Below are 13,889 nucleotides of genomic sequence, written 5' to 3' on the forward strand. Positions count from 1 at the left end.
ACGTGCCGCTTCAAGTTCTGAGCAGGCAGAATCTGCTCCTGTCTGCACAGGATTACAAACTCCCATAAAATAGGATTCTTCACAGTATTTTCCTGCCATTCTTCAAATGTAAAGAATTTTTAATGAAATTAACACTTTATAAAGCAGGAGAGCCTTAGGACTCATCATTTCACCAAGCTGCTCACACAGGAAATGGGGGTTCCTGTTAGCACTGGAAATATTAAAGAAAATTTTGGAAGTCCATAAGCAAGCAGGACAGGGAAGATGAGCGCTACCATTAGTCCCCCAGACTACATACTATTTTCATCTCTCCCACACATACAAAAAATATATTTACATATACTTCATTCAAAATGAAAACATACCAAATTAAATAAAGTCATTAACTATAAAAATGGCGAAACTTGTTTCGTGATTTATGCCCATCCTGACTCCATCTGCTCCCTGTGAGGTCTCACTACACCCCACTTGCCCAATATATCTGAGTCTGCTCCAGGACCCGAAGCTGGGTTCCAGGCAGTGGCTGCCAGGCAGGAACTGCCGCACTATATCAAGGCCTGTGCTTCTCATGGATGTTGCTCTACTGGAGGGATTCTCATTATTAGTATTTGTTTATACAGGAATATTTTATTTCTTCTCTGACCTCCTACAGTTATTTCAAAGGGTTGTTCCCACTGTCAATTCATTACATGTTTTCTGTCATTAGCATCCGATAAGCTACCATACTTTGTAAAATACATGATTATGCACATCTTATATATAACTTGTCTGTGTATCTATGTAGGCACACACACGTACATATGTCTTTTTAATATGCAGTTCTTATTTGCAAGGAAAATCACAGGGAGTCATTCTGCTTGATAATCCAATGGATGAAACTGGATTAAAATTATTAGTACCAAATTAGAGTTGCAATTCATCCTGTGTTCTCGTCATGTTGAAAAGTCTTTCAAACTCACAAACACCTGTAATTTTATCCCCCAAATCTGCTACACTCTAAACTGGAAATAAAACCAGATCACAAATAATGTTCAACCAAGCAGAAACCTTTTTAGTGGGAAAAAAAAAAGCCCAAAACAACAAAGAAGCCCCCCCAAACCAACAAGAAAGTTGAAAAGAATTTTAAATAAATCATTTGGAAAATTAACAAACAGTTTTAAAACAATCTTACCTTGATAAAACCTGAAGCTATAAATCTTACGCATCACACCAGCTATAACTAACACATTATAAAATATGGGAAATGAAAATTTGCCTTCATTACAAATCTCCCTGAGAAAAAAAAGTGTTCTCAATAGTGGAGAACATGCAAATATTTCTCCGTACTTTATTAACACATCAAAAGTCACGTTGCTGTGATTACAGACTCAAGATATTACAACATTTTTGGAGAGAAGGTCTTAAATTTAAGATTGTTTTAAATAGGTCCAAATTGTGCATTCCTCCAAGGCATTATTACAGCTACACATTCACATTGTCAGTCTAGACAGTTCAAGTTACAATAATTACAGCGTCTCCTTATTAAATGTTTGCCTGCAATTGGAAATTAGCAAAGACCCATTGAAAAAAAGTACTTATTTTCTTTTTTAAAAGTATTGCTCAAGAAAGGCAGGCTTCACAGCCTGACCTATTCACATAGGAACTAACCCAAACGAATAAATAAACCGTGCTCTTCAGAATATCTTACTGTTTTCTGGATGCCTTTTGAATTCCTCCCTCACATTTACATCAGCAAACCAGAAGTGAAGAGCGCTGACTGCACAGTCTGTCCTGCCAGGGAATACAGTAAGAGGCAGCTCCACACTACCAAATACGTTAGTGCAAGTTTTTGTTGCCAACTCCAGCTGCCAACACAAAAAAGTCCTGCAAATAGTGTATGCTGCCTGCAGAATCATGCCAAAATAGCTACTAAGACCGGGCCCAATGCATGCCTGGGACAAACAGACTAGCTGGCAAACACGTAATCTCTCACCTCTTCAGAAACAGCTTGAAGAGTTAAAAACTGCACAATTCCTGCTTAGCCTTTGCTACATTATGCTGGTTTTTAACTCCTATTTATCCTCACCAGTTCAGATACCAAAGCCACACGGTAGCTTTGCTCTGACTGCCAAAAGCTTTATCTAATAACAAGAAGTGTTACAGATTAATTGGCCTGGAAAATTATTTCCCTGCAAGCATTCTCTGGGTTTACCACATCACAAACAGTTACGAAACATCACAACCCTTTTTCTAATCAATAGTCACAGTATTCCCGAAGTGCAAAGGAGTAGGATTTGTCATGCCTGCATTCCCATTGCTTGTATCTGTCCCATGCAAATCTCTGTGCAAAACTGTCAAAGCTAACTCCAGTGTTTTCAAAGCTATTTCCGCTCCCTGTTAAAAACAGCATCCCTGAACCCTCCCCCACAAAAGTACAGAAACATGTTATTGCAGAGGAACCACCACTATTTGAAAAGCATTATGTATTCACCTGCTCTGAGCACTGACTTCCAGTTGTCCCAACCAGCAAATTCTTACACAAACATAACTCGTTACAAAAGGCACTGATAAAAAGAAAGGTATAATTCAAACAGTTAATGCAAAGTAATTAATGCAGAAAGAGGTTTTTAGAAGCATAGGTATGTCAAACCAAAGTGAGTTTACATCTGTAGCTGTATGCATGCACACCTTTTATCAAAAACAACAATAAACCACATCCACATTACTCATTGGTCAAATAATTGGCTACAGAAAGGTAACATAAGGGTAAAAATATTCCTAAAGACTTCTTTTGCTTCATTAGATGTTAAGGCTTTTTGTTTATTTGTAAGGTTCTGGACACAGAGAGATATTTCAATGTAACTGCTGAATTAGGCAGCAATTATAGTTTTCCACATAATGCTACATACAAAAATTCTTTTAATACATGAAATAGGTACTGAATGTTTTTGTATGATCAGAACATTGAATGTTCCATATTTCAGCCAAGTAATTCAGGATCCCCTGTTCCAGACTGCATTCTCAAGTCTGCAGAAAAAACCCCAGTAACCCACAAGGTTAAGATGAAAGCCAGGAGCTCACACACTCACTACCAGCTTTTGTCCCATTTAACCTCTTTCAGGACTTGGCATCGCAAACAATCCTTCTTGGTTTTTTAAATCATGTTCTGATTTTCATTATTCATTCCTGAATTTCTAGGATATTCGAAAGTCTCAATAATCTCTTTCTCCTCGTACCCCCACCCAATGTTGTATGTGAAGTCCTAGACTTGTCGCCAAACTAACAAACCTATTTTGCTCTCTTTCAGTATATGCAATGATCTCCAGAGCAAAATAAGCTAAAACATCGACTGGAAATCAAATAAGATGTCATACCTTACCCTAGACCAGCATCGAGAAACATTCTCCTAGTACGTAAATAACACACAGAAGTTACACAAACTTTGGCAGGACTGGGAATGGAGCCCACATCTTTACTACAACAGCCAGCAGACAGCAACCCTATTGCTCAATATAACAGATTCAGATACTTACACTTACCCTCCTATTTGTACCTGCCACTTTGGTGCTACCAAATCATACCCCTTGTAAGTGCCAGGAACAAAACTTGTCATTTATGGGCAACACTTCATCATTATTTAGTACAGGTGGGGGTAAGAAGGGCAGACAGGATTTTTTGGTTTTATGGTTTTGTTTTCTTTTCCTTTCTTCCCAAAACAGTAGCACAGGCGAGCTTTATTTTTTTTTGGTTACTTACTACAGAAAAAAGCTATTAAGAGCTGTGCTGAATGGCAAGTAGTCCAGAATAGAAATCATACAGATAACCCTGATTCCAACAGTCCTCAGTACAGTATGCAGAATTTCACTTTCCCATCTTATACCTTATGTTGGGAAAGAAACACACCAACTTGCACATAAAGTAGCTTTAAAATATATTTCATAGTTTAAATTTATTTTAATCTCACAAAGCACAATGAGCAGTAAGATACAGGTATTTTGTGTTTAATTTATGTATCACATATGACAATATCACTATCTTAAATAGGAGCAGTGAGAACTGTACAACACTGGGAGAGATCTGTGTGGTTTTGGGATTCCTTCAAATAGAGCACTTGCTTGGCTTAGCATAAGAAGAGCAAGGGGCACCCTGACACCAGTTCCAGACAGGATCAGATGTTCATCCCCTCAGCTAAGATCAAGTGCAATCAGGTTATAAAAACTGCATATTGTGTTACCTGAAGTATCACTTTTCACAGCAAGAAATATTATGCTAATAGGTCTAGGAGGAGGACAGATTGTTCTGGTTTTGAACAATCATTTCAACAGTCAGATACGAAACCTTTAAACTATTTTTAACAATATTTTAACAGTAAGCTTGTATGCCCTCCACAGAATTATATTACCAGTAAGTAGGTGAGATGAAATATTCCATTTTCATGATCATTTAAACTGAGCTTACATCCTAAAAGTTTTGGTTACAAACAGAAATAGCAGTTTGCAACAGTAACAGCTCTCCAACTCTGAAAAACAAACAAATCCTGTTTTAAAAAAGGCAATGGTGAAATAATTTAGTTAGCTGAAACTAACTGCTGAAAAGTACACAACATTCAAACCAGCCACACTAATTTAACTAGCAAGAGCAGGAAATGTTGACGAACCCCATTAACTGATAAGGTATCAAATGTGTCAGTTATGACACAGGATCTTCCTTACCGCCAAGTCTCAAAAAGCTCAGGATGGTGCTGAGAAATTATAATAAATAACACATATATATACATACACACAGAGAACATAGCAAGAGCCATGCATAAAACAGGAACTGTATCAGGCTTCACATATGTGATATGTGTGATTTAAGCCTGATCCATGAAACAAAAGCAGGTACTGTTTTCACAAGCTTTCTTGGGGAAGGTGGGGGGAGACAGGGACAATCCCTTCCCCTCCATTTTTCTATTAATAGAAGCCTCAAGAGAGTTCACTTCCCAATAACATATTTGAACAAAGTTCCTATAAACCAGTTTTGTCTATAAAGATGCTGCTCGCTTCCAACTTGCAGAGAAGGTAAGCCTTTCTGAACCACCATTTAAGAAGCTAGGGATACCCTCCATTAGCTCCTTCTTCTCAAAAGATTACAACTGCAGAGTGGAATACAATACATACTTTCTAAATCTAGACTGAGCCAGTGACTCAAGAAGGCTGGTGTGGCATGAACAGAGAACAATCTTCTTCCTGAAAAAGCCTGTTTGCTATCAGTACGTCATCTTACAGTCGCACGCAGCAACTCATGCTATGAAAAGCTGCCTATCTCAGAATCTTTCTAAATATAATGCTATGGTAGAAGGCATCATCTGTTTTAGGAATAATGCTCCAATACAGCCCAACCAGGGTGCAATCTTTAGATATTACCATAATATCTAACATTACCACTGCCTAGCTTTAAGAAGACGAATGTACAAACTCAGCTTTAAAAGACTGAGCCAATTGCACTTAATGTTAATGATAACATACCCTGGAAATAAACAGGTAAAAGAAGCTCAATGATAACAGAAGGAAAAAAACCCACATTTCATCAAGACATTAACAACTTCTCTAGGTGAATGCCACTGTCACAACAAAGACCTACAACAGCTCTATCTTCAGTTCACTACTGGGCAAAAGTAATTTGCAGAACCCTGCTAGGTTTCCAGTTGCAGCAGCCAACCTATGCTCTGGGGACAGGAGGAAGGAAGGAATCTCAGCTATTAGAATACAAACTGCAAAATAATTAGTTGCTCCTGAGAGGGGGAAATGACTCTGCAGAGGCATTGGAGGGAATGACTCCGGAATTCAAACAACTGTACTGAAGCACTTGGATAGCAAAGTGGAAAAAATCTAACATATACACTGCTCTAATATAATCCACAACTGTCAAAGCAGTTCATCGCAGTCCTTCTCTTTATTAGGAAATATACATAACCACTTCATTTTATTCACTTTTTCCCTCCTGTTCACACCAATTTATAACACGTAACTAATGGGACAACTCTGGATCTAGACTACGTAGGGACACACAATCTCCAGCCAAGTACATACAGCAAATGGAAACCCAAGGAAAAGAACAAAACGCAGAGACAGACAGAAAGAAAAACCCACTAGGCAGTTTACTTCACATCTACCAAACAATGGGCAAATTTATGTGCTTCTTTAGCTCCAACAGCATTTGAAGGGATACACGTGAATGTAGTATCAAATACTGTAGTAGGACTAGAAGTGCCATGGTAGGAAGGAGGGTCACATGTGATTAAGCATCTGCCTACGCTGAACAAGGTGGCTGCATATTTGTACTGGATGGATTCTAAACACACCCTGGGTGTTTCTAGCCTAAGATGCACACACATTCTGTTAAAGGAACATGTATCCACAGAAAGGAATAATAACCTCCAGATTTTTAATTTTCTACCTACAGCATTTTTCTTCACTGTTAACTACCTGTTAGCCTGAAGTAACCATCTTCAAAGACATCAAACAACTGCCTGCTTTCCTATTTAAGCACATCTGCTGACTTTGTCTTTATGGGCAACTATTTGACAAAACTTGAGATAAAACAGAAACCAAACCCAAACCACTGCCACACACGTTCTGAAGTCCAGCAGAAGCTTTTGTAATAGATCATCAGAAAAGCAGAGAGGTACTAACCTAACTTTGTTCACAGGGACTATAGCTATGAAGGCTAAATCTGACTTACACATGAAGGAACAAAAATGAAACAATATAGACTGACTAGCTTTCAAAAATAAAAATGGCAACATGACCAGAGTGAACATACGAGAAGTCTGGAAAGAGATGAAACTGGTAATCTGCTGTTCAGTTACGAGAGCAAGTCTTTTGATATTATATTATCCATCATTCTACCTCTCTTAAGAACACGCAAAGCTACTGAAACAGGAAACAAGTCCAACCGCATCAAACAGAACTTCAGATTTGACAGCAAGTTGACTTAATAGGGGGTGCTAACTCAAGTTCTTCAAGACAATGTGAAGGCTCTCTTGTATTTCAGCTGGCACTGGTCAGACAAATTCTGCATAATGCTTTTAAATATCAAAATACACAGACCAAACTAAGTATTTTCTTTTGGTTTACATCTCTCACGAAGAAAAGGTAAAGAAATATCATGGTCTTGCATTGGCCACTACATTGCATCTAGATGCTGGCCTTTGGTTTTTAGCATCACTCTTGCTCTGATGCATTTAAAAGAGAAAAACTACATATATTCCCACAGTTTTACAGCCTAAAAAGTTTATGTCAGTCTGCTTTAATAATGAAAGCAACTTCTAATCAAGGTAAAGAGCTTATGCTATATTATCCTGCATAATGTCAAACTCGTATTAGAATTTCAATAGAAATTAACTACAGTAGCTGCATGCTGTTCAATCTTGGAAGTTCACCCAGTGAAATAAACTCCATTTCATTTCTGTAGTGCAGTGCCTGGGTTTGCAGCATTGCAAATAGGACATATAAACAAAATTTCTCATTTTTACTTATTAACATAATCACTGTGCTTCCCTTTTTAAAATCCACTATTAAACCTACCTACTGAAACCCCAGACTGTTTTCTTATACTAGTCTACTGTACACTATACACTGTATTTAATCAAAGTCTACATAGCATCATACTTAACTTGTCTAACTTTCTAAGAAGTCTGATGCAACTGTATAAACAAGCTTTTCAGTTACCCAGGCACTGCAGAACTAACATTTGAAAGGAATATAGAATTAGGTCTTTACTATTGACATAAATCTACAAAGCTACATTCCTTCCCAGTATTAGGCATGGGTATAGGCTTAACTTTGCTGATTATATAAAAGCAGGAAAATCTATAGCTCACAAATTAGCAAAGTTTTAAAGTGATTAGTACAGCAGAAAGCTGTATCAAAACAAAACTAAAACTTATTCAAAGCTAATGGTGCTTGTTTTTACCTGAAAATTAACATCTTCTTTCTTAAAAATCAGTGCTCGAACTTCATCGGGATCTCCATTGAATATAGCTTGAACCAATGGTGGCTGAAATGAAGGAAAAAACCCATCTTAGAATATAACCCATTTCAGCTTTCAGAGATACACACATGTTCTTTTGATACATAACACAAACACAAGATGATGACGAAATAAAACGTCCCAGGCAGCGAAATAAAGAAACCAGCAACAGCATTTAGAATTGAAGAAATGCCAAGTTTGAAAAACCTCAGACACATGAACATAATGTAAGTCAATGAAATACTGAGGGGAAAAAAATGGCCCAGAAAATTAGCTTATAACAGCTGAAAAGAGAACTCCTCATAATAAAACTACGGCTGTTATGTGCTGCAAATTCTATACAATATAAGCAAGCAAACCTCTTTTACATTAGCAAGTGACTAAAGTTACTCAAGTTTTTCACCTGTTCAGATAGAATGGGAAAGCAAAGTGCATCAGATAAGTATGGTAACAAATTCACATACACACACATCTATTACTAAATATAGCAGGGTTTCTTAGTCAGAAAAGCTGCTGAGGTATGCTAGCAAGTCAAGTCAAGTCAGTCACTTGACAAAACAAAACAAAACAAATTAAATCAATAAAAGCGCAGTCACCAGTGTTGATTATTTCCAGAAAACGGGAATTTGAAGCAGTTACATCAAGATTTTGACTTATGCCGTTTTTTATTTTAGCTGAGAATAGCTCTTGCTTGATGTACATTATATACTGTATCAGTTCTCAAAATAAACACAGTATATTACTGCAATGCAATGGTTACATCAGTTTCTAAAGTAGTATTGCATAAATGTACCATTGAGGAATAGGGAGCGGAACAAGGGAAACCATTTACTTCAAATACAGTTTTCAAAGCCTTCTAAAAAACCCTCTGCTATTATACAAGAGTTGAGAACAGTTATTGCTGCACCATAAATAGTTACATGGAAAAGAATGGGCCCTTGCAAATATTAACTCTACAACTAAGTTTCAGCTTTTCCCCTCTTCAGTATCAGCAGTTTTCACCACTTTGTTTTGTTTCAGCATCATGCATATTCATGTTAGTATTACTATTGGTATTTGTGACAGTACTGTAAGCAGGAAATATGCCAACAAAGGACATGCCTTACCAGCACGTTTGCAGGGGGCGATGGACGCAAAGATACATTTTCCTGAGGTAATTTGGAAATGAATGTGGGAGAATCATCTTCCTCCTCCTCCAAAACAACAATACAGACTCGACTCATTCGATCCGTTTGAGGAAGCAAAAGCAAATGGAAAAATGCCAGCAATGGTATTTTTGGAACCAGACCGCAGGTATCACAACAGGGACCGTATGAGGAAACCCTTTCACCTGTTTCACATGCACTCACAAAGTTGTGAGTGCTACTGCTGGTGCATCAGCATTTAAAACAGAACACTGCAATCCCCCCTTACACTTCATCTTTCAGACCTAAACACCCTGAGATGCTCGACACAATGCTCACAAAAAAGTTGATCTCATTAAAATAAGATTTCCCTAGGCATCAAAACTACAGAAATGGAACTGTGGAAGGGCTGATAAAAATATCCCACGATCCAATTCCATCCGAGCAGCACTCACTGCCGCACACAGCTGCCCTCTCACAGGCAAATCTGTCTTTGTTAATGTCACAACTTCCACGGTGTCCTTCTACCCTCACAGTGAAATCATTGTTGCAGAAGACACGACACTGTCCTATTGAGGACAGAACAAGGAACAATTGCCCTGAGAGAGACGGCCGCAGCTATACCCGCTCCTGCAAGGTCAGTTTTAAATCAACCGTCACAGCCTTTCTGGTGACTGAAAATAAATGCGCCTTCTGATCATCCTGTCATTCTACAGCTTCCTTTTCTCAGCGCCAGAAAAACACATCTCATTTCCAACAGTTATTCAGGACCTGCTTAGAGGAAAATAATTCTTTCCCATGCAAGAAAAATATCTGCAACGTGCAGCACGGCTGCAGTACATTTACATGTGATGAGTCAGACCACAGGGACAATGAACTCCTTGAATAATGCTGCCGGTGGAATCCAGCCTCCCCAAACGACAGCAGCGCAGATGGTGTTACTCCATCAGGGACACGAGCAATGCGGAGTGTTCGTTTCCCCTTCACCGGGCAGTAGCTCCATCAGAGAACGCACTACGCAGAAATACTGTTGAGGAGGAATGCTTCAGCAAAACAAGCCAGCTACTGCACACAAAAGCTTGAATTACCGCCTGAGACTTCTTCTGCAGAAGCAGTTCATCACTCAAGTGTTTCTTTTGATCATCATGTGAATGCAGTTCCCATGATAGTCTTCATTCAGATTGATGGGGAGAGGAAAGAAAAAAAATCAGACTCTGTACATCTTCTCTGAGCCAACTTCTTTATCCAAATATCTGTCACTGTGCCAACCTCCTTCTCCTCTTCAGTTAGATCTTCTGCTTATCAGGTTTTTCACTTGACAAATTAAGCTACATAATCAGCAGATAGCCTTGCAGAGCTTAGAAAAAGCCTGTCTGTCCGAGCCGGTCACTAACAGCCCGTAGGAGCAGAGGACAAACCACTGCCACAGCAGCATTCCCACTGAGCAGCAGCCTGGCGAGCAGCGAACGCAGCCTGGCGGGATGAAATGCCTAGTAATGCTCACATGTCACACTTACCAGAGAGCTCAGCCACTGCTCCCAGCGCAACTTCCTCTGGCACAAAAAAAGCCGCCTTTTTCTCTCTTTTGGGGGCAGTCTTTGCAGTTACGTCTGTGCCAGCCCTGTGACTAACGCAGCCGAAAACGTAAAAATCCTATAACTAGGAGCAACTGCTTAATATTTTCCACTAAAAGCCGCAAGGAAATCTGGTGTGCTGGCTCTGCTGACTAACAACAACTGGAGCAGTAAACAACTCCAGCATTTTAACTGCTCTCATATGGCACTGGTCAGAGCAGCAAAATAGCCTGCGCTTAACTCATTGAAGACAAGGAACTCCCCACATGAATAATCTGAAAATTAAAGTAAAATCACTCCCAATGCAATCGGTTGACTATTAAAAAGACAGCTACTAATGACCAAACCCATGGATACTTGCAACTAGTATAGACAAACATCCCTTCAGCTTGACAAAAATTACATTGAGTATAATATAATATAATTATAATAACATAAGATAATAAAACATAATATAAAGCCCTACAACTTGCTGGATAAATCTTTCAGTTTCAATCTGCCTAAACGGTGCTGGCTTGTGGGTGTATTATGTAAATGGCTTCTGTCAAAGTTGCTGGATAAGCTTCAGTGTTACAGGAACAGAGGGAGGGATTTTGTTTCTGCTGTGCAATATGAAGGCACTTGTAACGTCCTTCAGCGGCTGGAGAGATCAGATTTTGTCAATGGTGAACAAGCTCCCAGCTTTCCAATAAAGCATTTGTACTCAGGTTTCACGTATAAATCCCAGCAGAAAGACAGGTTTAAGCAGTACGTTAAATGGCTTGGCTATTAACAGACATACTGAATTCCCACCTTTGGAGGCCACAGGCAGGAAAGCTCACATCACCACTCTTGAAATAATGTCTATGATAGCTTCACTGCAACATAATGAATTGCTTGACACACACCTGCTGAGCTTCATGCAAGTGAGGGGATTTATAAATGCAAAAGAGCACCTTAGCCTCAGGCTTCCTGAGCTCCGGACTGCTGACCTGGCTGAATATAGCACCAGTGTCTGATTCACCGTGAAATTTCAGATTCAGATTTCCCAAGTGCTCTCATTTATAGCATGTGACTAACAAACATCTCTACAAATGTATTCGGTTCATTATATAGAGCCCCATTGTTAGTACACTGCACTGCTTTGTTCTAGCATTTCAACCATTTATTAACAAGAAACAGCACAGATTCTCACATGAACACATACGACAACTCATGTTCTTCTTGGCCACAGCAAAACCAGTTTAAATAAAACCATGGACATCCTCAAGGCTCATCTACTGCAACACCCCAATGCCTGCTCAGGAACACAGCAACCACAAGCTAGAAAACAGTTTGCCTTCTATTTGTGAAAAATGCCCTAAGGAATTCATGCTGTAGCTTAGTTGCATAACTAAACACTCATTAAAAATAACAAGAAATATTAACACCCCTCCCCAGATTTTAAGTCTACGAGCAAAGTACAGACAAAATGCATACTTGGGTTTCATACTACACACGCACTTGTTGGATAATGATATTCTAGCTAAGATCATATGCTTAGTGAAATGAACACTTTTCTCCAATCAGTACCTTTATATAGTAAGCAAATGCTAAGGGTTTCATATGCTTTCCTTGGAATTACCAACTGGACATGTTGCCAGAGAGAGATAATGCCCAATTTAGTACAAATTCTCCAAAAGCTAATGTTCCAAAATACACTTAAAATCAGCTAGTCACCTTAAAGATGTATATGACTTCACAGTCAATCCTGAAAATACAGAAAGGTTAATATTTGACTCTACCCTGATGATTACTCTAGAAATCTTACATGTAATTAAAATAAAATACAAACTATTTCAAAAAACAAGTTAACATATTCCTTGCATATCATTATATAATTTTCAATGGTGACATTACTAAGGTCACAGACTTAAAAGCCAATACATCACAGTTTGCATTAGAAGAGAACCAACACAACTGAGTCAATATTACATTGATCTTGACAGCAATCTAAACCATGTAAGTAAGCAGAACCTCCCCCCCAACTTGCACTAAGAACGTGCTTGGGTGCAATTACTTTCATAACTAAAGGACAACCCAGTTCTAGAAGCATTAAACTTTTGCTTACAATGACGTAGCACTTAGAGGTTACTTAAAAGAACAGCCTTACCCGCTTCCATCCCTTTCAACTGAAGGCAGAGCCTTCACCTCAATGGAAACACCATCCCTAATAATCCAAGGTATCCTGGTGTGCAAAATACAGATTTCTAATGCTACCCCCACAGCTATTCTGAAAGTCAACAGCTGAATTTCACAATTATACTAACAGAAATCAAACAACGGTTTCAGTTTTTCAGCAGATTATCTAACACTAGTAACTTTCAATGCAGGGGAAGAGATAACAGTAACAGAGAATGAAAGCAGAGTAAATTCAAGAGGATTAATTTAAGTCTCCTCTCCAAAAACTAATGTAGGGATCATAACGGATTTTTGCAAAGGTATGAAGAAAGAATATTGCATCTCCCAAGAAAAACTTTTCAGTTTATCTTCATAAAACTTAAAGTAACTGAAGACAGCTCATCAGCATCCATCTTCTCCAAATGTCACATAATTCCAACAAGAAAGCTTATTAAATGAGTTGTAGGCAAGAAGGGTTGAAAATGGCCTAACTTAAGAAAAAAGAACATCATGTCTACTGGGGCTTGAAAGGGTGATTATCCAATAGCCTTCACAATATCAAACGGTTAGCAAAGTAAGATTTACATATTAACTCTAAAGTTTTAAAAAGTGCAATGGAGAGAGAACAGAAGGAATTTTCACGTGGACAATAGTGAGGATATGCATTTTTGCTAAAAAAGCCTTTGTGCTCTGGCTCCAGTACCTATTTGCAAATAATAAAAATTAATAAGTAAATTGATGTTGTAATTTTCAAATTACATTTGCCAAGAGACTTTCACGGGTGCATATAGACTGAGTATGTTACAAGAATGCAACCTGCAGGTTAAAACACAAACAGCAGCCATGTCTACACCAGACAGTAAAAACATGAACTCTGAATTGGCTAAATATAGCATCCTTTTCTACAGACCTACCACTGCTGATGACACTGAAAACCTCACTGAAGCACATTCAGTATCAACGAACCTACCCAAATAAAGATTTCTCTCTTGTCAATCAGCACTTACCAAGCCTTTTTTGGGCTGAGATTAATCCAACTGGTTTAATTTTATGTGTTGTG

General features: G+C 38.5%; 1 protein-coding gene across 3 annotated transcripts in view; it reads right to left on the bottom strand.

Moving 5' to 3' along the window:
• Nucleotides 1-13,889, bottom strand: part of ANKRD28 (ankyrin repeat domain 28) — a gene marked incomplete at its 5' end in the record, with an annotated part of 121,099 nt that overhangs the window by 68,035 nt on the left and 39,175 nt on the right. Inside the window, 2 exons of one of the 3 annotated variants that reach the window (XM_080639453.1) lie at nucleotides 7,936-8,019; nucleotides 9,099-9,215. In XM_080639453.1, coding sequence (XP_080495579.1) covers nucleotides 7,936-8,019; nucleotides 9,099-9,215 — 201 coding nt within the window. Of the gene's footprint in view, nucleotides 1-7,935; nucleotides 8,020-9,089; nucleotides 9,216-13,889 lie in introns of those variants that run through there. The other 2 variants (XM_080639452.1, XM_080639454.1) reach the window with 2 other exon arrangements.

The sequence above is a fragment of the Psittacula echo genome, assembly GCF_963264785.1.
Source record: "Psittacula echo genome assembly, chromosome: 2".
Taxonomy (NCBI): domain Eukaryota; kingdom Metazoa; phylum Chordata; class Aves; order Psittaciformes; family Psittacidae; genus Psittacula; species Psittacula echo.